Here is a 27,017-nt window from a genome sequence, read left to right on the forward strand (position 1 = left end):
ACACAATTGAACAAGTGACAATCCTGGAACGATGAAATCATAGTTGTGCATTGTCTTTAAGAGTAATGTGCACTTCAAAATCTTTAGTCCTTCCTGGTCCTGGTTAATAAAGTTCACTATACTTACTGTACAAGTCAGAGACATCAGTATGAGGCAGTGAAATCCTGATTTGTAACACATTGTCTTGTATCACAAGTTGAACAAATCTAAGTCTAAATCAAAAATGTTTGCACTATTTCTACAATAGTACATGAAATGGAACACACTTTGCAACGTCATGAAAAGTAGCTGGCAAACTGCACTTGCCAAGTAATGGAATTTTGTACCCGTTATAAAAGGGCAAAACAGAAGTATGGGCTTTTGATCATTTCATAGGTGCCTTTATTGATTAGGGAAACAAACACACCTGTGTCTAACTAAAATTTATCTTTTGAACCACTTGAAATTGGACAAAAAGTTCGTTCCTCTGTCGGTGGACTACAGAAAAGGGGTTTCTGTGAAATAGAAAAGAGAGCCTTCGTTGGTGCTAGCTGTAAAGGCAGTGCCAACACAACATTCACTCGCTGAAAGCCATGCTGTAGTTGTGCAGTGCCCCAGTGTCTGTCCTGGCTGTGTTGTAAACAGTTGGTCTGGATATGGCCTTGTTTACCAAACTTAAAACACTTTGCGTCACAACAATGGTAAGCTGTTCTATCGTGATTTGAAAAACACCAAGGACAAGACTTCCTCACCTTTTTCTGAAGTTCACCTCATGTACCACATGGCTGAAATGTTTACTTTTACTGTTAGTTTGAACCCTGTTTTAATTCACTTTATCATGAACTTGAGGGCCTTGTGTTCTGTGAACAAGAGAAATAGACAGAGCCTCAGAATAAACTTCAGTCATGTCCATAATACTTTGAGCCTCTACAGCAGATAAAGCTTTCAGATTCTGACAGTTTTAGGCTACTAGCATCTAGGTGTGCGTCTTGGAGTGTTACAGGTTAGGTTTTCGGTTTATGGTGTGTTCTGTGTTCTACTCCATACATACTCTGTCACCTGGTTGTATGTATGTGCCAACTTTTCCTTGCAAATAATTTGTGGTTGCTTTTCTTGTTCTTGGAATTAATTGCTTCAGAGGACCTGCTATGCCGTGCCACTAGACCAAACAATGTAACTCCAACTTTTGCACGTAGGGTGTATGGTTGCACGTAGGGTGTATGGTGAAGGAGAGTCCAATCTTTTCAATCTACTAATGAAAACAGTTATATGACAACTCTTTTGTATTGTAATTACAGTATCTTTTCTATACAGTTACTTTTACAGTTGCAAGTGATACAGATTGCTAATATGTCTTATATCACAACAGATAACTTGTAGTGCTGTGCTGGCTGGACAGTAGATACTCAAATGACAGTTCTCTTCTTCATTTGTTTGGGTGTTTACATTCTTACCCAGGCACTTTTCTCTGTGACTTCCTAGGCACTGCCAAGCTGCAATGCCAATGCATAAGTGAGCCTCCAAAGCAGGCGTAGATGCACATTCATCGTCATGCCTTTTCAGTATGCTGAGATGACTTCATTTTTGCATTCTCCTGCACTTACACCAAGCCAGAGTGCATAGTGGGATGTCCCACAACTGAAAACTACATAAACATTGTTTCTCGTTTCCACAAACATTTTTCATCAGCTTAGGTGGGTAGGCAAATGTCCAACACATTCTTTCATGGCTGCATCTCATCTCATAACATATCATCAGTATAAGTTAGTCCACAAGAACACTTGAACCTGCAATGTCTTGTTACCACTTTGAGTTGAACAATCCACTATTTAAATGACTGTTCAAAGACATATATCTGTACAATGTTTGTCGATTTTATGAATGAGTTCCTCATAACCAATATCTTCCAGACGACAGTTGGGGAACAACTTTATGCATAAACGGTGCACATCAGCTCTGACAGTGATCAAAAAGAAAGTAATTTGTGCTATACCTTTAATGTCATATGCTATGAAGTGCGCTTCAAGTTGGACATGGTACTTGACCAGTCCTCTTTGTTACTCTTCAACTGGCAGAACATCGGAGCAGCAACCCGTCATGAAGCTGCTTGATGACAGTAAGATCATCATCTGTTGTACACTGTGCAACAGTCATTCTATCTGCTGTGCCTGAAACTGAAAAGTTTTGTTTAGAGACAGTACTTGTGGGGTTTCAGAAATGCTGAAACACTTTACAGGGGTACACAAAAATGTTAGAACATTATTGCCACCATTTCTAGCAGTACACCAAGCACCTGTAGTGAGTGTGGGAACCATATTGTAGCCGTGCGATATATTTGGCGGATAAGACAACACACTGAAGTACAAAAACGACTATCATTGTCACATTGTAATATGTTGTAGCAAGCCTAGATTTATTTATGGAGGAGGTCAATCAGATACTATGACACACACAAATTATTAGATCACTTTATTAAAATTTGAACAATCTAAAAGACTTAAATTGGAAACAACCATGTTGACAGGAGTGTCACAATTGTTATTGCTTGATACAATAGAGAATGATATTCACTTCATAATGTATAGTTGACTACAAACTTTTGATACACAAATATGCCTTATACATTGAAGTGCCAAAGAAACTGGATGGGACACAGCATCTCAAAGGTAGCGATGAAGTGGGGATTTTCCCATACGACAATTTCAAGACTGCACCAGAAATTCGGTAAAACATCAAATGTCCAACGTCACTTTGGCTGGAAAAAGATCCTGCAAGAACGGGACCAATGACGACTGAAGAGAAACTTTCAACATGACAGAAGTGCAACCCTTCCACAAATTGCTGCAGTTTTCAGTGCTGGGCCACCGACAAGTGTCAGCGTGCAAACCAATTAACGAAACACCATTTATATGGACTTTTGAAGCTGAAGGCCCACTCATGTCCCCTCGATGATTGCACGACGCAAAGCGTTGCACCTTGCCTGCGCCTGTCAACACCTACATTGGACTGTACTGGTATGGAGACAACCTCAGGAATCCATGGGCCCTGCATGTCAGCAGGGAAATGTTCGAGCTGATAGAGGCTCAGTAATGGTGCGGGGTGTGTGGAGTTGGCATGATATGGGACCCCTGATATGTCTAGATACAACTCTGACAGTGAGACGTACATAAGTATCCTGTCTGATCACCTGCATCAGTTCGTGTCCATTGTGCTTTCCGACAGAGCTAGGCAATGTCATCAGGACAATACAACACTCCACACGACCAGAATTGGTACATAGTGGCTGCAGGAACAATCTTCTGAGTTTAAATGCTTCCGCTGGCCACCACTCCCCAGACCTGAACATTATTGAGCTTATGTGGGATGCCTTTTAATGTGCTCTTCAGAAGAGATCTCCACTGCCTTGTTCTCTTACCAATTTATGGACAGCCCTACAGGATTCATGGTATCAATTACTTCCAGCACTGCTTCAGGCATTAGTTGAGTCGATGCCACATTGTGTTGCGGCACCTTGGTATCCTCGCAGGGGCCATACACGATATTGGGCAGGTGTACCAGTTTCTTTGGGTCTTCAGTGTAGTTCTGTTAGGTCGCAGATTATGCTTTTGTTGTAGGCGATGATTATAGAGTGGGGCTGAGCGGCATTGCGCTCTCGACTTAAGTAAGCTTCTGGCAGTGGCAGCGTATGGAAACTCAAGGGTGTGTCTATAATGATGTCTCTCATTCGTTGCTGCACCTGGAAACGACTATCTTTAGCTTGTGGTGCTGTTGTGAGGTACCAACTGTCACCTAGGACCTCACTCTTTGGACAATTCTGCACTAATGTTAATACTTATAGTACAAATTTGTATTTGGAATTTCAAAATGTTTTTAGCTTTATTAGACTTTATACTTTAAATACATGTATTTTACCATTACTGATGTTGAATCTGAATACACAGATGAAACTTCAGTCTAAAAATTGAAAAGGAATTATAGTACCCAAATACATAAGCAAACATACAATCTTTCAGTTTTATTTTATAGTCATTTTACATCGTGAAGAAAATAAAACACAAGATTGAAGCAAAATTTAGCATTCATTGTGCAATACAGTGTGGAACAAATTGAAACATGGGGGGAGATATCAGTCCAACGTACGCTCAGATTCATTTCTTGACATACCTGCAGGAGAATCATTAATAGCAACACAATCAGTGAAAATAATGATAAACATATGCAACAACTCATCTCTTAACCTTCTGTCGGGCGCGGTGTTTGTCGCAGCAAGATCGGGTGCGGTGTATCAAATTGATCACACCGTTTATTCACGTGATCATTTATTAAATTCTGTACATAAAACATATTATAAGTGCCAAATATATTTAAAGAAACACAAAGATGACATACGAGCACAACTGCAGTAGAAATATTCATCATTCAGATTTATTATCGTCAATGTTGGTCTTTAGTAACAAATGATAAAAACGTCGCTTTTTCATTTGCTTCTTTATTATATTTCACTAATAAAACACATCACAAATGACAATTATCTTTACAAAAAGGCTATTATGACACTGGAGCAGAACAACAATGATATTACAACTCATTCATTTGTTTCGTCGTCACTTTTTGACTGTGGTAACAAATGTGGAATTTTTCCGCATTCAGAGCAAAAAGGTTCACTGTATCAAACAGATAGGCTTCTGACACATTTGCAACAATATTTTGTCAGTCTATTTTTTCAGTGTAGGTATTACACCTTTTCATCTTGATCCCAGTCCCTTGTTCTTCGTTTCTGCTTGTGTCTTCTGCTTCTTCTTAACACGTTGGCCTATATTGTTGTAGCCGCAGTTGAAGATCTCTGTGAATTCCTGAGGTGTCCAAGCATCTGCGAACCAAGTGAGGTAGATCTAACGCATGTGAGAGTTGCTTCAGGAATCCTTTTCTTCGGATAAAATTCTCGTTGTTGCCATAGTAAATTACTTGTGAACTGATTCCACTCATATTGATCATTGCAAAAAATATGACCATTGGCCAACGGCACACATTTCTTGCTACATTGTATGAAGCGGTCAACTTATCTGTAGTGTCGATTCCACCTTTGGTTTATTGTAAAATGTTACAATGGATGGTTTCTGTTTATCTCCAGTGTCTTCATGCAAACTTGATGCCAAGATAACACACTTCCCCTTTTGAGGAATGTAGGTAACTAGAGTACAGCCTTTCTTGAAGCCAAAAAGTGAACTATGGACAGCCCTGCCTTTCCTGGTAGCAAACTCCAAAGGAATCTCACGCTTGTTTTTCTTCATTGTTCCAACAAAAGAAAAATTTTTTCTTCTTAGCTCTTCTATCAAACTAATTGTCTGCTAGTAAACCAATTGTCTGCTGTCACAATTCGACCTGACTGATAAATTGGTTCACATAGTCGCAGAACAACATCTGAAGGTTTATTGCTAACGTGGTACATTCCTTCTGGCTGCAGCCCAGCGTATATTTCCATATTATAGAGATAAAATACTTGGGAATCCACAAGAGCATATATCTTAATTCCATGTTTGTTTGGTTTGCTAGGTATGTATTGGCGAAAACTGCACCTTCAAGTTTCTCATCTACTGTAAAGTTTTCTCCGAGGGTGTAGGATTTCTGGCAATTCTGTACAAACAGAGAAAATATTTCCCGAATCGCTGTTATCTTGTCTAATTTTCTCCTTTCATCGCGAGTCACACGATTGTCAAATATAAGGCACCGCATGGTGAATTTGAAACGTTTTATGTTCTTAACGAGATGAAATTTTTCAGTTCCATCCCCATCACTTCCCCACAGATCTTCTAAGCTTTGTCCGTTACTTTTGTTAACACCAGCCAAAAACAGAAGACCAATGAAAGCTTTTAATTCAATAACATCTATAGGTTTTACGTATCTCTCTCGCTGAAAAGAAGCTTCGATGTTCTCAATATACTGATTTGTATACAGAACTATAATTGACAAAATGTCGTCATCTATGAGGCAATGCCAACATTCCAAAGGCATTCTCAATGCTTTCGCCGCACCTATAGGACCAGGTAATTTTCGAATAATATTGTGGGCCCTGAAACGTACTCTCTGCGATGGTGGAACTTTATTCCATTTTGTCTCTCTGTCCCTTCCAGTATAATAATGCTGGCTTTCTTCAAGTACTTCCTCTTCGTTTTTGCTGTCGTTTTCCTCTGTTTCTGAATCTTCCTGCCGAACTTCAACTGTGTCATCACAATCTGTGTCTACTTCATCTTCAAAATCCTCTTGAACTTCATCATTATCCTCTTCGAACAACATTTTTTGTATTTCTGCAACATGATTTGGGTCAAGGATGTTGTACATCTTACTGTAGCCTGCCATGATCAAGTGTCTCACACCTAAAATGATAAAACTCCTATAAAATAACGCGGTCAGGCGCAGTGTATCAATTTGATACCTGATACTCAAACATTCTTAACTGATGATTAAATGGCCCAAAAAGAAAATAAGTGCATTACACATTGTATATTAACATTGTACTACTTACTAAGTTATGTTGATAACCAAAGAAATGAATTGTTGAAATGCAACACGAACGGGCGCAGTGTATCAAACTGATCAATCAGCACATATATCGACAACAGAGCAGTCGTATCGACAATGAAGCACACAACAATGACAAGCGTTTGGAAAAGGATAGCTACTAGTGAGTAGGCGTCAGTGGTGCCACTCGTTGACAAATAATTTACAGTAAACTTCGAGGTGTATCAATCTGAACAGCCGCGCCCGACGGAAGGTTAAAAAATCTACAATTACTATTTTCATTTCTCCTCTTCACTACACATTTTGAACACAGAATCAACACGAAATAGAGAGAACTCAAATATCAGCTAACACCAATGAAGCAAGAGAGAATAACAAAGGTTCCAAAAATGAAATGTTGCCACAACTATATCGTTCAGTGAAACACACACACATTTATATTCAAAATTACTACGGTATTTCACTTACACTCAACAAAATTATGTATTTCCAAACTTTGTTTACAAAATATCTGGAAAATTTCGTACTGTCACATACCTTTTGTTGTGGGGTGATTTGTTTGTCTCTCATCTCTCTTGTACCTTGAATAAGAATCTGTATTTAATAACTGCCAACAATATATTGCCAGCAGCTGATTATATTTTAAGTCTCTGAACTCTCATTTAAATAAGTTATTTGGTTCCAAACATTACCAAATTCTTGTCAAAGGACAAATACTTCTACATGGGGATATCAAACAATGGAAAATCCAGGATGGAATAATGACAGAATTATGAAAAGGATAGATTGCAACTCACCATTTGGAGATGTCAAGTCAGACAGGCGCAACAAAAAGACCAGTAAACACGTAAGCTTTCGGTCAGAAGGCCTTCTTCTGAAATGGACACTATACACACACAAACATTCATGCAAACACAGCCCCCCCCCCCCTCCGTCCCTCTTCCCCCCCCCCCCCTCTCTCTCTCTCTCTCTCTCTCTCTCTCTCTCTCTCTCTCTCTCTCTCTCTCTCTCTCTCTCTCTATCTATCTCTCTCTATCATACACACACACAAACCACTGCCTCTAGCTGCTGGTGTCAGACTTCAAGCATCTGCACCTGTGGTGGGAAGCAATCTGGGTGGTGCCAGTGAGAGGGAGGGGGGGAAGAGCAGAGTACGAGTGGGGGACAGTAAAGTGCTCTTTGTCAGCCAGGTGCAGTCAGGAAGTTAGACGGTGGGGGCAGGGAGAGCAGAGAGGAGAGAAGTAAAAAGGCTGTAGGTCTCCTTGTAGAATAGGAGACTGTGGAGTGGGAACAGGGTAGGGTATAGGTGGCTGAAGGACAATGACTAATAAAGGTTGAGGCCAGGAGGGTTATAGGAATGTAGGATATATTGCAGGGAGAGTTCCACCTGCTCAGTTCAGAGAAGCTAGTGTTGGTAGAAAGGAGTCAGATGGCATGGGCTGTGAAGCAGTCATTAAAATGAAGAATGTCGTGTTGGGCAGTGTGCTTCATTTTAAAGACTGCTTCACAGCCTGTGCCATATGGCTCCTTCCTACTAACACCAGCTTTTCTGAATTGTGCAGGTGGAACTCTCCCTGCAATTTATCCTACATCCCTTTAACCATCCTACATCCCTTTAACCCTCCTGGCCTCAACCTCCATTAATCATTGTCCTTCACCCACATATCCCCTTACCTGCTCCCACCCCACAGCCTTCTGTTCCTCTGTTCCACAAGTACACCCACAGTCTTTCTACTTGTCTCCTTTTCCTCTCCCCCTGCCATCTGTCTAACCTCCTAACTGCAACCCCTCTCCACCTCATTCCTGTATTCTCCCATAAACAGCACCTTACTGTCTTCCATCTGCACCCAGGTCTCCCTCACCCTTCCCACCCCAGTCTCCTCCTTATCCCCACCACCCAGATTGCTTCTTGTATCCTGCGGAGTTACTTGCAATCTGGCCCCAGCAGCCTGAGGCAGTGGTCATGAGTGTGTGAGCTGTGTTTGTATGAATGTGTGTGTGTATGTTGGCTATTTCAGAAGAAGGCATTCTGGCTGATAGCTTATGTGTTTAGTAGTCTTTTTGTTGTGCCTGTCTGTGACATGACATCTCTACTATATGGTGAGTAGCAATCTACCCTTTTCATAATATTGTCTGGATAGGGATGGACTTATATGAGTGGATAATGGATTTAAAGTTGGCAGGACATTTTGAAAGTTAGTCTTCTATTGTAGCAAGGTGACAGGTGTGTATTTATCCCTTTACAAAAGTATGCACAATATTCCTCTTCTTCTCTGAAGTATTTCAAAAATTACTGATTGACTGTACCACTTAGGAAACATAATGACTAAGAATGAAATTATAATGAAAAGATCTTAATCTGCTGACAGGCGTTGATAAATATGAACGGGTACAGTTGAAAAATGTGTGCCCCGACCAGGACTCGAAACCGGGACCTCGTGCTTACATGGCAGACGCTCTATCCGACAGCCACCGAGGACGCAGACGATAGTGGGACTGCAGGGACTTATCTGTGGCATGCTCCCCATGAGACCTACACATTTTCACCAGTCCCTCTTGACATTTATCAACGCCTGTAAGCAGCTAAAGGTCTGGATTTCATTATTCGAGAGCTGCGAGATCACCAATGATGTCTGCATAGATACCAGTTTCATATACATAAGGCTTACCGGCCATTGATCGTCTTCAGTTTGGATGCACCCAAATTGCCCGAACTCCTATGGAAGCAGGAGGTCCCTGGTTCGAGTTCCGGTCGGGGCACACATTTTTCAACTGTCCCCGTTGAGATTTATCAACACCTGTAATCAGCCAGTGGTTTAGATTTCATAATAATTTCATTCTTAGAGAGCTGCAAGATCACCAATCATATCTATACAGATACCAGCTTCATAATGATTAAGAATCGCACTTCTGATAGCTATGTATGCTTCCATTCATTGAGATTTTTTAAAAATTTATTATGTAATGAAGCATTAGAAAAGCATTCACTTGCGTTTTAAACCGTATTTACCTTTCTCATTCAGTAACATGACAATCTTTTCACTGATATAGATAATATAAATTTAATTATGACATTAAGTACAAAATTTGGAAACTCAGCTAGGTTTTGTTGCTGTTCACATATCAGTGTACTGAAATAACCATATTCAGTTATTTGAATAATTAGCATTTAATTAATTTAACTATTGGCACTGTTCTAGCTCCAAGCCTTCTTGCTTGTAATTGATGACATAATGGATGGTTCATCAATGCGCCGAGGAAGACCTTGCTGGTACCGCCAAAATGGAATTGGTCTGGCAGGCATTAATGATGGTTTGTTATTGGAGATGGGCCTGTACCAGTTGCTGCGAAGATATTTTCAGAACAAACCATACTACATGCAGGTTGTTGAGCTTTTCCATGATGTAAGTATATTGGCATTTCATTTTCGGTGGAGACTTGAGGATGTAAATTTGGTCAAAAGCACAAAAGGAAGAATATTACTAAGCCATTCTCTTAAGTAAAAGACACTCACTCACTGTGTGTTGAATAAGAGTAAAAATATAACTGCTATTAAATTTTTGTAAGATAAAGTTTGTTAACCCTAACTGGGGCCCCTTTTCTGAAAGTTCCATTGCTGTGACTGCAGCTTGTGAGGTGTGCAAAAAATGCACATGCTGATATTATTTTGTTCGTTGCCTGCCTATTGGTAGGTGTTACCAATTAATGAAGAGATACCGATTTGCACTGTATAGATAAGAGCTTCATGGCATACCATGACTAAAAAAAGAGATCAATTGATTGCACACGTCCTGATGCATCAAGAAATCACCAGTTTGGTTATGGAAGAAAATGTGAAATTGTAGGCTTAGCTACAGGAACATGCTCCAGTGGAGGTAGTTTGCAGTAGTGATGCAGAGGTGAAGAGGCTTTCACAGGGTAGACTAGGAGAGAGAGCTGCATCAAACTATTCTTCAAATTGAAGACCACAGCAGAAACAACCTTACTGTCTTGAAACTGAATATTAAATGCAATAATCGATGAAAAACTAAATGTCTCTAGCCTCTCACATTCTCTGCCATTTCTTTTTTTCCAAATGTGTTAGTTCAGCATCAAATTAAATTACCGTAAGTTGAATAAATACAGAACTGGTCTCATAAAATTTACAGTTAATGTACCCAAAAGGGGGCAAAAACTGTAATTTAGGATAAAGTTGGACTAGTTTAGCCAATAAATAAGTGAGGTGATAAGCTTGTGAGTTTGCGACATGGCAGTTATGCTCGCAATATGATGGGTCATCATTTTCGTAAAACCATTACGTCTGTATCCCTTTGAAATGCAATGACAAGAACCGAGATACCAATTTCTGGAATCAAATTCCTTGTTATGAAACAGCTGTGGCAGTATGATGATGTCGTACAGTGAACACTAGTGATAGTCAAGAATTACATATTTAGTAATTTTTTTATACAGAAAGTTTGTAAAATACCCCCCCCCTTCCCCCCCCCTCCCCCCCACCCACCCACACACACACACACACACACACACACACACACTGGCCTATATTTATGTAGGATATCTACTGAAATTTCTAAAACAATGGAAACAGTTTCAGGAGAGATAAACTGAATATATGACCAAATAGAGCAAAAGTATTTGTATGTAAACAAAATTGATTAAGTCAGAAAGCAGAGATTGCTGAAAATATGTTCAGACCATAAAGAAGAGAGCTATGTAATGGCTTATAAATAAATATATGTACAGAAGGAGAGCCAAAATTTTTGAAGTGGTCACGCTACTTTGGCATCACTATCCCTTCAGATGGAGCTGAAAATGAAATGTGTGTATGGCATATTTGGCCAGAAGTTGCCTTCCGGGGAATTCGGCAGCCTGGTGCAAAGTATAGTTACCTTGTTCAAACTGTGAAACTGTCCTCAGTCTGTGACCTTTTTACTCTCATCTAATGTTGAGCATATTTTTTCACTTAATTCATTGGTGGCACTTTTACAGCATATTTTCTGTGTTGGAACCCAAACTGGTTTTTAAAAATTATGCCATTTATAGTAAGAAATTTTTGAATTTGCTTTGCTACAGTCTTTTCAAAAACTTTAAAGATGACCGGCAGAAGAGAGATCGGGCAGTAATTCCCCATATCTTCTGTTGATCCCTTTTTGAATAATGGGTTTCATCTCAGCATATTTCAGTACATTTGGAAAATATACCCCCTCAAAAGATTGGTTTATAATGAGTGACAGTGGTTGTGAAATAATGATGTGCATGCTTTTGATTACAGGAATGTTTATTTAATCCCAACCGTATGAGGTTTTTTTTCCCCTTTGGGTGATTTTTCTCAGACTCTTTAAAATGTGTGTTCTGGTTGTTTTCCAAGTTTATGAAATTTGCCTTGTCGAGATAGGCTGCCATATCTGCATCCAATATTGCTACATTTAAGACAAATTCATTGAAACAATTTGACTCCTGAGCTGGTTTTATTATAATATCATTTTCAAATTTAGTTTTCAAAATCTTTTGGCTTTGGCTCATAATTCTGACCGAACAACTGACCACATTGCTTTTGTCTTATTTGTGTATTTGAGAATAAAATGTATTATTTGCCATTTTTTTAGTTGCCACTACAACATCCCTGAATACAGCTTTACAATATTTTATAAATATAACAAAAAACAGGATTTCTATTTGATTTTAACTCATAGTGTAGTTTATTTCTGGCACTAGAAATTTTTATTTCTCATATAATCCATTTAAATTTACTACATATTTCCTTTTGACAAGATCTAGGTTAAAAACATGTATTAAATATATCTAAAAACAATTTTAAAATTTGCCAAAGTTTATGTTACTTGAACTGTAGTATTCTACAGGCAAGCTTACACTACTTAGTTTAGTGCAGAATAAAAATGTATTACTTTGCCAAAATTCCTTTCTGTATATACTCCTGTAGGCTCAAATTTATTTGCTTTTGGGAACTCAGTACACAGAATGGAGTGATCCAATATACATAGGTTTGAGCAGTATTTATTTGCATTTTCAAGTTGGTGGACTATAATCATGTTACCAATGCAGGTCACTGAACATGAAATCAGATTTGCGAATTAAGTAAAAAATTTTTGTGGGATTACTGTTTCCAATTAACATATTTCTGTCGAAGTCTGCTGCAGTTACAACTTTTTTTTCTTATTTTCTTTCTGAAGTTTTTTTAGGAGACGTTGAATTTAGCTAAGAATGCCTTTGTTACAGTACATCCAGGGATTCTGTAAACTGCTACAACCACTGTGTTCAGATCTCTTAACTCTATAGAGTAACTGTCACACACATTCTCTTCATTTAAAAATTTAAAATTTTGTCGTACTTTTATAACTTACTGAGGAGTCAACAGGAATGCACGAGCCTCCATGAGATTTGTTTCTCCTACAATAGCTGTTTGCTATCTTAAAATTATTAATACTATTTAAAACGTGTCTACAGTCTTCTGTTAATCATTGGTCATTTAATTAGATTATTTTAGTATCTGCACATTCTGAAAGTAGAATTTTAAGTTCATCAATTTTAGTGTATATAAGGTTTGGTAGTTCTGCTGATCAGCTATTGATATTCCAATGTATCAATAGAGAATGTTTGTTTTTGACAGTAATTTCATTTGCATCCTCTCTCTATTATCTGTAGTTTTTATTTTCGGTTTGTGTCTTTACTTTGTCACTCTCATCAAAATGTATGTTTCCCTTCCTTTTTAGTATTTTACAGACGTCCCTGAATACTGTAGTGTAAGTTTACAGAACCTAACCTATTGAGGCGTAGTCAGTCTTTTCCCATACATTTTTTGTGTAAAAACTTGTTTGGGCAATGAATTGCTGCCCTACACGTGTCACACAGTTCCCTAATGCCACTGTTTATTGTGTTGACTTAAGCATCACTTGCCTGTCTTCTGTGAATAATACCACTAATAACAAGCCTAGAGGTTGTGTACACAGTTTGTGCTGATCTGATCAGATTTCTTGTTTCACTCATGATTTCTTCCTCATTGCTGTTGTGGAGGGAGTTGTTGCCCATGTGTATCAAAACACGTTTTTAGCTGTCTATTTTTAGTTTCATTAGTATTTTTGGCTGTATTCAATTTCACACTCTTTATGTTTTAAAAATATGTATTTAGCTGATAGGCTCAAATTACAGATGGAACATCAACCTTCCAGTCCATCACAATAACATTTTTAGCATAGAATCACCGATTAACAGGAAATCAATATTCATCACCTCCTTTCTTTGTTGCACTTACACGTTTGTCTTCTTTATTATAGGTAACTGTTTTCCATTTATATTTATCACTTGCTATGTCACAGACAGAGTTACCTGTAATTTTATTCACCACATTGCATAAATGTGAATTTTTGCCACTTTGCTCAGTAATCGATTGTTTTTCACACACAGTATTTTCGTTCACTAATTATTTTAGCATTCTCTTGTTTTAGCATTAAAATTTCCATTTTCAGCATTTCTGTGTCACTTTGAGGCAACTTAATAATCTCTTCCTTCGAGTTCACTGTACTAGAGTGTTCAGCTATTTCAAAATGTAAACACTATGGACACAACCATGGAGGATCATCTTTTGAGTTTTAAACTCACTTTCGTACACTGTTTATAGAGCCAGTAATTACACTTAACACAAAACACATCTTTCATGGTGTATTGTGAACATTCCCTACATGATGAACTATTTAATCAATCCATTTTTGACGACTGAGAAGTGTCATTGCACTTTTCTGTCAGTGTCATCGTGCGTCCACAGTACAACAGTGTTTCTTTCTTAATGCCCAAATTTTTATTTATTTATTTATTTATTTTTCACATTTGTAGATTTATGTGATGAAAAACTTGTACCCAAAATTTCTGACTGTCTTCCTCAACAGAGAAACATGCACCACTGATACAAATGTCTGATAGAGACAGAGGTCATCGACATTCTTTGAAAACACTCTCCCAACGAATTTATTGCTCTGATGAAATAAGACTTTTTTTGTCAAGAGTTCGTGTGTGTGTATCAACAAAGTGAAATTATTGGTAATACACTGTGTTCTGAAAGTTTGGCATTCTTCATGTTAATATGAAATCAAGGCTATACTCAATTGATAGGCTGAAAACATTTTTTTCATATCAGCTCAAAGATAAATTTTCTGTTACCATAAAATCAATATTTTGTAATAATAAATTTGTACTTGGTATTTATGAAGTCTTACAGTAATAATGGTTTGTTGAATGATACCTTTAGTGAGATGTTGTTGCAATCATATAATTCATGGTTTAAATAATGTCCAAAATCTGTTTCAGGTCACTCTGAAAACTCATATGGGGCAAGCTCTTGATCTCTCAACATCGCAATCAGGAAAGAAACCAAATTATGCAAAATTCACCATGGATCGCTACAATGCTATTGTGAAGTACAAAACTGCATATTATTCATTCCACCTACCAGTTGCACTTGCACTGTATATGGCAAGTCACAGTTTTCTTGTTACATTTCTTAAGTGACTGATAGCGAAACATTATTACTTAGTGTAGTATGTATTGTTTTATCAGTGAGGATGTTATAGCATTGAAATATTGTATGATGATTAAATTTTTCATTAGAACTAGTGTTATGTTTCCTAACTATGTCCAGTGCTTATGAGCAATGAGAAAGGTGTAAGTTATCAGACTAGCTGAAGAACTTCATGTTGACAGACTTTAGTGTAGTAGCAAAATGTAACAGAAAAATGTTTGGCTGTGCAGTGTAGTGGCTTGGAGCATTAATATACTTCGGAGATGAAGCCCAAGCCAAGCTTGGGCCGCAAATTTCTGTTAAAAGCACTGAGCCCGAGTATAGGTCAGGCTGCAATTTTTTCAACTCATGAGCGCTATCACTCAAACTGGACTCACTTCATATGAGAAAAATGTACGGACATCTCACGAACCTGGTCCTTGACTGTTGCAGCCTTTTGCTGTCAGTTTCTGGAATTATTTGGAAAGAAGCATTAGCAAATGTAGCAGCTGTTATTGTGCCTGGCTGAGCCAATACAGTTGCATTGATATAATATTGTGCCTATACTTGTTAGGTTTCACAGTTTCCTATAATTCTGCTACAAGTACAACGTGTTTGCTGAGTAAGCAAGAAATTGCCCAGATCACACATTTCTCTTGGGAGGATAATTATATTTTCTTTCATCATTATTTTAAAATTTGTACTCTATCAGAGAACTAAAGTAAATATGAAAAATAAATCTTGAAGCTTGGCCCTTTTTTAGTATGTATTATTCTTGAAGATACATCAATTACACATGTGCCAATAACACTTTACACAATGGCATAAATGACTGGTTTCCTAGGCCCAATATTCTTCTAAGTGGCCAGACTCCAAAGTATTAATATTAATAAATCGATCTAACATCATAGCTAACATACTTGTCTTATGTGAACTGTGATCCTTACATTCTGGGCTATAATTTTTAATCAGCACAAGGTAGCATGAATACTATATCACAATAGGATTGTAAATAGGCCAAGTATGTTACAAATTTTGAACATTGGTATTCACCACCTAATAATAATTTCGAATGGCTCAATAGCCAGCTACAAGTCTTTAATCTGGAAACCACTTTTGTGAATTTGGTGTCCCTAATCTACCCCAGGTATCCATCTGGGGAAGGAGGCCTACAGTTTAATACGGAATATAAACCACATGTTGTTCCTGGCAACTCCTCATGTCGTTGAAAAGGGGAGGCTAGGTTGATGGTGAACTGAAAGGTTCGTGGTCCAATTGGAATTAGATCCCATGACCTCTCAGTTTCCAGGCACTTGCTTGTCCATTAGACTGCCAGACCTGACATCAGCCAGCTAAAACCTTTTTATCTGTAGTGGTCATATTTCATTTCTCAAATGTCATGTGGATGTTCATGATAGTACCCTTTATTTTACACGTCTAAGAAAAGTTCACGATATCAAACTTTACAAATTCAAAAATTAGTAAATCTGCTCCTGCAGTTCTGAAAGAAAAGAATGTTTTTCCATGAGATAAATTCCTTGTTCTAACAACAATTACAGTGCTTGTTACTAAGCATCTCACTTGACCAATGTCAGTCATGCATAAGATGTAGAACTGTATATGTGTGGATGGATATGTGTGTGTGTGCGAGTGTATACCCGTCCTTTTTTCTCCCTAAGGTAAGTCTTTCCGCTCCCGGGATTGGAATGACTCCTTACCCTCTCCCTTAAAACCCACATCCTTTCGTCTTTCCCTCTCCTTCCCTCTTTCCTGATGAGGCAACAGTTTGTTGCGAAAGCTTGAATTTTGTGTGTATGTTTGTGTTTGTTTGTGTGTCTGTCGACCTGCCAGCACTTTCATTTGGTAAGTCACATCATCTTTGTTTTTAGATATAGATGTAGAGAAAAGTTAGATTAAAATCACATACACATGCCCAAATTTGTATCAGTAGTGTCATACCACACTAATATTCAACAAGCCTACGCTATTACTAGAAAATACAGCTGAATATACACAGACATTTCAGCTGTTCTCCAATAATGGTCCTCCTCCCCCTTCCAGACAGCTACCCCCTGGTAAGCTTCTTCGAATTCTTCACCTCCAATCTGCCTGCACCTTCCTCCTCAAACAAAGGCTGAATTGCAGTTGCTAAGTGATTGTGGGTCTCCACCGTCTTTCTGACACTTTCACTTTTGGTGCTTACCAAGAAGTCCAATGTGACCTCCAATAGTTCCTCGTAACATTGCATCCATTCCAAAACCTGTCGTGTGAATCCATTTCCCACCTCATAATGACAGCCCCATGTGTGCCCATATATCAACGGTTCCAAAGCTACACAAATCCAAATCCATGAACCTTCCTAGTGATTGTCCCATTGTACCTAATTGCAGTGCTCTCACAGAAAGATCCCTAGCCTTTCATGACTAACAGTTTTAACCAATTGCCTGTGATCTTCCAACTTAAGTTTAAGACACTAATTACTTCATTCACTGACTTTGCACAGTTTCTGTCTTGTTACCATAAGACTCCTTGCTACTCTCTGTGGATGCAATGTTCTTTTACACCAGTGTCTCCACATGCCGATGACAATGCCACAGAGGGCTACTATTCCCAGTATCCTAACAAAAGCCATCACATCATTCCTGAATCTTTTGACCAACCACATTCTAGCCATAAAGTTTTATTCCTTTGAATGCCAGATCTACAAATAAGTGCATGAAATTACCATGGACAACTGCATGGAACCATCTCACATGAAGCTGTCTGGTGGTGCAAACAGGAATTCATCCTAAATACTCAGCACACGAAGGAAAATAATGCAGTGTTTAAGATACTGGACTCAAAGTTGGGAGGAACAAAGATCAGATAAATGTCCAGCTATTGAGATGTGTTTAACATGACTTTCTTAAACTTAACAATCCAAATTCTGGTACTGTTTCTTCAAATATGATGGGACTGATCTTTTATTTATTTATTTATTTATTTTCCTCTCATCTTTATGCTATCCAAACTTGGGCTCTGTATCTGGTGACCGTAAAGTGAATAAGACATTAAAACATAATCTTTGCTCCTCTCTTCCAGTCAACACCTTCAACCCCTTGTCTGGTTCAGATTCATTGATTTTTATAAAATGAGCTTATGATAATGGGACCTCTGCCCTTGTCTGCAGAATATTTATTACATGTTGTCGTCCTCAGACGTACAAGCTATCTTCCTAGGTATTGTTATACACCTCTCAGATGGACGCATAGAAAAATTTGGCAATTCAAGCACACCTCACACCAACAAGGCTTCCAGTTTGATGTATGTAATCTGTTCCACATCAGAAAGCCCCTACCTCAGCCTTGAGACCCATGGGCACCATGAAGTATGAGTTAATCACATACTCCAGTTACCTCATCAGAACCCTCAGAGATAGCTCATAACTTCCTCATTTAGTCCACAAACAGATTTCTTGCACCATTTTTTCTTGTGGCACAAAATAAATCAGTCACCTCGATGAACCAGTACCAACCGGTATGTCTCTTGTAATCCAATACCTACCAGGCATTTAGAAACTCAGCCAAATCCTTCACCAGGATTTCATTTACCTCCTGACATGCCTAAATATAAGGGATACTCTACTCAAATTTCTACACTCATAACCCAAAACAGTAGCCTGCTACTCTTTGCCCAACTTACAGAATATTCTAGTCCATCTCTGTGCCACCTTTGCTACTAATCCTGCACTCCATCAGTCATTCCCCTGGAGAAAACCCAGTTCCCGGTTCTAAAATTTGTCCCATACACCCATTGTCAGACTCCTGACTGCAGTTGACTCACAGAAATGTCCTACCCTGTCAAAAGTTAGAGCCACGTCTAAAAGAAGCCATAACATGTACTAGCTTCGTTGCATTTCCTGTACAGTCTTTCAATTGTGTATGATAACAATCCCAAACTGTAGCTAATGGCAAACTCGACCACCTAGTTACTGAACATGTTGCACACCTCAGCAGTTACTTTAGAACTCATGGCACGTGAATCTCTCTACCACCAATATCACCCAGGTCCTTTGGGAACTCTTCCTCTAGCACATTCTCCATTCTCACAATTCCTTGTGCCAAAACTTCTTTGCTCTTAACATTACCTCTCTCATCTTTATTCACTCCAGACCATGTATTCTCTTTTGCCAACATTCTCTTTCTGTTACTCCTTTTTGCCCCATCTGCCAGTTCTGTGATTGTTTCCGTGTACTATCCTGATCATCCTACTGTCAGTGACAGCATCCTGTCTCTCATCTTATGCCTCACATTACTTCCCCACACCATTCTTTCCCTGCACACTCAAAGCCTTCCCATATGTCATTGTTCTTTCAACAAGAGAATAGCACGTGCTCCGAAGCTAGTGACATTTTGTGTGCTGTTAGCCATGTCTGTGGCCTATATGTCAATCAGATGAATTTGAGTTGCTGCCTATCTTCATTTTTGTTTCTTAATAATATTTTGTGTAAAGTAAGTAATTTTTCTGTTATTGCAGGCCGGTTACAACGATGAGGAAATGCACAGACAAGCAAAAACAATTCTGTTGGAAATGGGTCATTTTTTCCAGGTTCAAGTAAGTTGACTTGTATTTATAAATACTTTGAAGTAACAGTGTAATAATTGAATTATATACATTTGCTAGTGTACACACATTGGCCAAAAATACCACCTTTTTTGTTTTGCAGGATGACTTCTTGGATTGCTTTGGTGATCCAGAAATAACAGGAAAAGTTGGAAGCGACATTGCTGATGGGAAATGCTCCTGGTTAGCTGTCGTTGCATTACAACGAGCAACCCCAGAGCAGAGAGCATTTTTTGAGGTTTGATATTATATATACGTTTACTGTTATACTTGCTTAGTGCCAGCTGCTTCACTCACATAGACAGTATGGCTAGCAGATATTTTATTTGCTTTTGTTTAATCAAATTTTATGTTGTTCACGAATTGCAACATCTTCTAACATTTCCATGCAAAAAGCAACTCTGGTAGCTGGAGTCCAAAGTCTTTGTTAATCATGCCCCTTGCATTCTTGTGGAGATATTTACGTAGCAGTTTTCATCCCCTAACAAATGTTTCTTTACGAAGTGTGATTGGAAAGTTTTAACAATGTATCCGCTACTGCTTACTGGTTTGGCGGGCAGGTACACGGAGGATGGGGAGTGAGTCATTGCCTTGTCCTGGAACGTCCTCTGACAGGAAACCGCAATTCCTTTATTCAGTTTGTTGTGGCAGCTGGTTGAGTGCGGGTCTGTTAGAGCTTGTTTCCGGATTCTCTCTGCATGAAAATGGACGTAAAAACGTCAAAGATGCTACTCCAGGTGGTTGTAAAATGAATGTGCACAGCGCAAAATAATAAATGCTAAAATGAAGATTTGGCCCTGTCTGGCTACCCCCTGAAGCAGATCTTAGGATCTCTTAGTTCTATAAATTACAATCTAAACATAAATGAATGATGAAGGCAACTGATCCTACTAAATGATAAATGTTGTTCCTGCTTATATATTTATTGTAGATTGAAAAAAAACCTTTATATCTCAAAGTTTACATTTCCTAAGTAAAATTACTGACAGTTACCCAACTCTGCCCCTTATTATGACTGCACAGTCTAATATAAATAATGCAAAATAACTTAATCGTCTACGTACCGAACACTAGAAGATGCCACTTTAAAAGGTGATCTACGGTGGAGTGGAACCTCAGTGGAAATAAACTAACATGATCACAGCTGTTTAGCTTTTATAGCCCTAATAAGCTGAAGCAATTTGCGACGTCACCGTATGTACTGCATCTGGTGCATCGAAGTGACGGTTCTCGTACTTGTTTGCAACGATGGAAGAACTCCAGCCACAAATAAACTCTTTCAAACACTAGGACAGCAGAAGGCGGTCCTCTGACTAATATGCTCTAATACTGTGTTCTCCTCTCTGTGTTCTACAGACGAGAAATGCGAACTTCCAACCACAAGGATGGAGTTCAGATAACGTCTCAACGTAAGTATAGGCAGAGGAAGTGCTCTCAATTACTGAATGCTGTGTACTCAACGATGACTTGCAACCCAGAGGTGAAGTCCAGAATCGTATAGGTTCGCAACATTACAGTACTAACTGTTCTAACTATAAACTATCCTGAGAGCAAAGACAGCAAGTCCATCTGATATCGAGCAACCATCACGCACGGGCGCTCAGTGGATGACCACGTCTCTCCAGCGTTGGCTTCCCAGTAAGACTTGGCTCCTCACCATCGTAATTCCGAAAACTAATCATATTCCCGAAACCATGGAATATTCTCCCTCTCTACAGATTCTTCCAAATGCTGACCAACCATATTTTAGACTTTTGTCGTCCAGCGCAGAAAGTTTGCGAGAAAAAACCTATACTCGTTCAATGGTATGCTTCTGAGTAAAAATCTTTGTAAATAACCCAACCTGCGTGGTTTCCGAAGTGCCTCTTCTTCGTTCCTCTCACCTGTGTCCAAGATTTTCAGCATTCAGTAGTATTATCCGGTTATCCTTCCAGCCCTACAACAGTAGCGGTCGGCCGTCACCCTATTGTGCTCCAGAGATCAGGTGTCACAACGTCCGTCTAGCTACTTCCTGTGTTGAAGCAGGACCAACACCTGTGCGGGCCTTCCATCCAGAGCTTGAGTTCTGCCTGCTGTTTCATTTCCACTGGCGTTCCAACCTCTACTAATATAGGCAGTCATTCATTACGCCATTTTTATAATAAAGACACTCTGTCACCTTTCACGCAATAAGCGTTAACAATTATTTACAAGACGTACGTGACAGTGTCAGTCTCCTTTATATATTCATATATACGATGTACAACCTATCGCATGATACCTAATTGTGTTTGTAGATTACGGCAAAGTATGTGGATGAGTTCTTGTAAGGTCCAAAATTATAGCCACCTTACAAACGGAGCGACAAGTTTGTGTGAAATTTTATTTTAAAACCAGGAAATCAGCTTCTGAGACTCACAAACTATTAAAATGAACTACGGTCCAGCCATCCTTCCACCTCAAAAACAAATGAAAATGTTGTGAAAGTTCACGACATAGTGCGCTCTGATCATAGACTTACAATTAGGGAGATTGCTGATGAACTTAATTTAAGTTTTTATGCAGTTCAGTCAATTTTAACTGAAGATATGAACAAGCATTGAGTGTTCACAAAATTCATTCCAAAGGTGTTGTCAAGTGACCAGAGGCAATACCGACTTGAAGTGTGTCAAGAACTGATTAATCGGACTAAAAATGACTCAGATTTGTTAAATAGTGTAATTACAGGTGATGAATCATGGGGGTATGGATATGATCCTGAAACCAAAGTGCAGTCTACGCAGTGGAAGACTCTAGGTTCACCACGATCGAAAAGAGTACGGTGAAGTCGGTCAAAGACGAAGACAATGTTGGTGATTTTTTTTTTTTTTCGATTCTACCAGTATTGTGCAAAATGAATTTGCACCTGGAGGACAGACAATTAACCATGAATACTACAAATATGTCCTTGAGCGTTTGTGCGAAAAGGTGCGGAAGAAAATGCCTGCATTGTGGAAAGACAGGAGTTGGGTGCTACACCATGACAATGCTCTGGCTCATTGTGCCTTCTCCATCTTTGAATTTTTGACCAAATTTAAAATTCGTGTGCTTCCACAACCCCCATATTCCCCTGATTTGGCCCCTGCAGACTTCTACCTGTTTCCTAAACTGAAATTTTCACTGAAAGGGAAGCGATTTGACTCGATTGAAGACATCCAGGCAAATACGGAGTGTGTCCTTAACACACTTCAGAAAAAAAATTTCCAAGGATGTTTCCAAAAGTGGAAATACTGTTGGAGTCGGTGTGTTCAGTCACAAGGGGACTATTTTGAAGGAGATGTATCACAGTAGCATGTAAGTACCACCATTATACGATTACAAGCCCTTTCTTAAAACTTCCCCATCACACCTCATACACCTAATCGAGAAGTAAGACACCAATTTTCATAAATTTACCTTTATAATTTCTTTAATGTAATGAAATATTTTCTTAAAAATTTTCATCCTCTATTGCACTCTCTTAGAGGTTGAAGTTCCAGAAACATTCAAATATGTATTTTTTTTTAATTTCTGATTGAGAAGTCAAATACCAATTGTCTTAAATGTGGCCTTAAAAATCCTTGTAGTAGTTCTTCAGGAATTATTTATTTTGAAAACACTTTCACCCACTGGTTTACTCCCTCAGTGATTGAATTCCCAAACCTGCTGAAATACATATTTTTTTATTTTCTGACTGAGATACCAAAATTCCAGTTTTTGTAGTTCTATCTTCAAAATTCCCTTTGTAGTGACATACTCTCGAAAAGGCTTTCATCCCTTTTTTTCACCCCTTAGGAATGGGATTTTTGGACAATCCCTTCTTAAATGATGCCTACAGTATAAGATCCATACCCTGTCCAACCTTCAAGTTTCTGTCCTTAGCAGTTTGGGCTGGGCGATGATGAGTCAGTCAGGACTTGCCTTTTATATATAGAGATTAAATTATTCATACTGAAACAGATATTAATTAGTGACACTTAAATTATACAAAGACAGATGATAAGCAACAGCTCTGAATGTAAATTGTTGGTAGAGATATTAAATTGCTGAAGACATAGCTTGTTAAGCTTTAAGACTGTTCACTTATCTATAAGCCAAAGGATTCCGAAAACTAGTAAATTTTGTTTCACGTGTGACACTGGACATAAAGAAAGAAAATTGTTGACTCCAAGTGCCTTGTGTTGATATCAGCCGCTCTGCAAGTGCTTCTATATTTTATTTGACTTTCATTCATTTGTATCTCCGTTGTATTTTCATTTTCACTTTTATGTTTGGAGTGTTCAGATATGGTTTATTTGTGATTACGCTTTTTTTGATATTCAACTATACTGAAGATCTGGTAGATCCAAGTAATTTTACTGTCACTGTTCCTTTGTAGGAATGTTATGCCTCCAAAGACCCTGAAAAAGTAGCTGCTGTCAAGGAACTATATGAGCAACTAGGAATACCAACAACCTATGCTATTTATGAAGAAGAGAGCTATAACATTATTAGCACACACATTCAACAAATGTCACGCGGACTGCCTCACCAGTTATTCTTCAAGTTCATGGAGAAAATATATAGGCGGGAATGTTAAAATAATCATTGTAAATGTATTGTTGAAATAAGCCTTTGAGCACAATAATGAGAAACAATGTGATTGTAAGAGCTATGTACAGTAGCTTTTCTTTTGCCTCACTCTCAGATATAAGATAATACTATAATGCTGGTATCTAAATTTATAAGTCATTAGAACTTAAATATAACTGCAGTAAGCTAACAATCTTAACGTTGGGCACCCTGCAAACAACTTTTGTTGTTCAGTTTTTAAAAAATTGGAGAATCGTGTTCCAGCAAGAGACTGCATCCGTTGTTCCTATTTCACTGTTTCACATTTTGTGTAATAAAGTACTAAGAGTGAGTATCTGGTACATTCAGAACTGTAAAGTATTTATCTTGCCCCTTTATTGTACAACTGTAAGTGCTTGGATTTAATTAGTAATGAAATTAACGAATATTTAAACATTGCATGAGAGCAAAGACTGGATGTTTTTCTGAAAATTACGATTGCCTTGCTAACATACAGAAACATAAGTCAAATTCTTGTGTTGTGTGTGAGTTTTTGAGTTTCCAAACAGCTGCTAAATTTATAATTGTAAATATGTTTTATAACAAAGTTCTTGTTATGGCTGTGTCAACAAGATGCACATGAAACATGACTATTGTTTGGCCTAAAATGTCTGGAGTTTAGGAAGTAATTCAGATGCAGCCAATTCCAGAGTCAGATTTTGTTTCCTAATGGTATTCCAATGATGAACGCTAGATTGATATGAATTTTGTTTCAGTTGTTTCATTTTCTCTGTTCTATTGAGTTCCGTGGTCCTGAAAATTCACATAGGTGCAGGTGATTGCTGGAACAGCTTGTTTCAAAGTTTGACTTAATTATTTCTGTTTTGAAATACCGTGTGTGTGTTCTTTCTTAGGTGAATGGTTCAGCTAAATGGACTGGAGCCATTTAACAAGTGAGAATGTTTATAGCCAATGAAGAAATACAACAGTATTTTTGTAGTAAATGTGCTGTAGGTTCTTGCGTGTTTTGTACTTGTAAATAAAATTTTGTAATAAAAACTGTGTTTATAGAAAATATTTTTTTTGGCATAAATATTTGAGAAAAATAACTGCACAAACATAGTTCTTAATTAAGTGCATTGTGGTGTAGATATGGACCTTGTATGTGTACTGTTGTACTGGAATCTTGAAAGAACTACACAGAATAATTTGCCTTAGTCCATCAACTTGTACAGTTGCGTCCTTCCATTAACTAACGGACACCTGAAATTTATGCCTGTTTCCTCATACCAAATGCATGCTTTCTTACTGAAAACACCATGTTCCTCTTCACCATTATTGCACATAAAATGCACATCTCAAAAGTGTGGGTTTATTGCTTCTCTGCAGTGGTAAGATTGTACAATTAGTCAAAATTCTTCAGATGGTGGTTGGTTTCTGTATGTATAACAGTAAATTAAAATACGTGCAAAAATAAACATTCTAGCCACATATGAATTCCAGTCAATGATGAGATTGAAATATTCACTGAACTAGGTGGCATGTAATCATCTTCAAGAATGAGTGAAGGAAAGTGCAGCAGTGGTGTCATGCATTTAGGAAAGGCTGGATCAATGTACAGCACACTGAGGATAACAGGATAGGACAAGTGAAATCTATTCAGTGAAAATAAGAAGCAGACACCTCTTTTGTGTCTGTGTGTTTGAAGTGGAATTTATAATCTGAAATATTGTTGGTTTAATGAGGACTGTTACCTTTACCAGCCATGAAGATTTGCATTTTCTAATCATTCCAGAGAAATACTGAGATGATTTCTAATAATATGCCATGCACCTTCCAAATGCACTGACTCTTATCAACAACTTGAAATTAACCTCTTACCCAGATACATTATTTTTAGATATATTTCTTTATAATTCACAATATTAGAGAAGGAAAGTTGCTACTCTCCATATAGTGGAGATGCTGAGTCGTGATAGGCACAACAAAAAGATTCACACAATTATAGCTTTCTGCCATTAAGGCCTTTGTCAACAATAGACACACACACACACACACACACACACACACACACACACACACACACACACACACAAACAAGCAAACGCAACTTGCACACACGTCTGCTCTCAGATAACTGAAACCACACTGCCTCAGTTTGGTTTCAATTATCTGGGACTGCAGACGTGTGCAAGTTGCGTTTGCTTGTGTGTGTGTGTGTGTGTGTGTGTGTGTGTGTGTGTGTGTGTGTGTGTTGCTAACAAAGGCCTTAGTGGCCGAAAGCTATAATTGTGTGGATCTTTTTGTTGCGACTTAGCATCTCCAGTATATGGTGAATAGCAACTTTCCTTCTCTAACATTGCTACATTCCATCCTGGATTTTCCATTGATTCATTATAATTCACCTTATTTAAGTATTATTCACTCAGTACTGCCAAATACAAAATAAAATAAGCCTTGCTGGCAAGTTGATAAATTACGACTGTGTTTTGAAACACGTCTGTCGCCCTACTCGGACACACACCACCATGATTCCAATATAACACTAATTTATTTCTTCCTAAAGGAATGTATGTCAAGGAGTAGGTAATGCAGATCAAGTCATAGATAATCAATATTGTAAGTGTGTGTATAATTATGAGCATCAACCCGAAACATCCTCCCAACACTGGTCAGCTTCTAGAGGGATAATCAGTTGAACAGGATGCAAGGTTATGTACTCTTCTGAAGCTCAGGGGTTTGCATTTGTATCTTTCCATCTCTTTCCTCACAAAGATCTGTGTGGACAAACATCCTCCTATGTAGAATAATAACACAACCCAGCTGGAGTCTTACTGTATCTGTTCTTGATTAATGAGCT

At 38.3% G+C, this 27,017-nt stretch overlaps 1 protein-coding gene across 2 annotated transcripts in view; it reads left to right on the forward strand.

Annotated features, from left to right (window-relative positions):
• LOC124798301 (farnesyl pyrophosphate synthase-like) overlaps nt 1-25,234 on the forward strand; it is a 48,259-nt gene extending 23,025 nt beyond the window's left edge. For both annotated transcript variants that reach the window (XM_047261635.1, XM_047261637.1), the window contains exons 4-8: nt 9,699-9,902; nt 14,818-14,982; nt 19,523-19,600; nt 19,713-19,847; nt 23,985-25,234. In XM_047261635.1, the coding sequence (XP_047117591.1) occupies nt 9,699-9,902; nt 14,818-14,982; nt 19,523-19,600; nt 19,713-19,847; nt 23,985-24,185 (783 nt within the window). In that variant the 3' untranslated portion in view covers nt 24,186-25,234. The remainder of the gene's footprint in view (nt 1-9,698; nt 9,903-14,817; nt 14,983-19,522; nt 19,601-19,712; nt 19,848-23,984) is intronic.
• The last annotated feature ends 1,783 nt before the right edge of the window (nt 25,235-27,017 follow it).

The sequence above is a fragment of the Schistocerca piceifrons genome, chromosome 5 (assembly GCF_021461385.2).
Source record: "Schistocerca piceifrons isolate TAMUIC-IGC-003096 chromosome 5, iqSchPice1.1, whole genome shotgun sequence".
NCBI lineage: Eukaryota > Metazoa > Arthropoda > Insecta > Orthoptera > Acrididae > Schistocerca > Schistocerca piceifrons.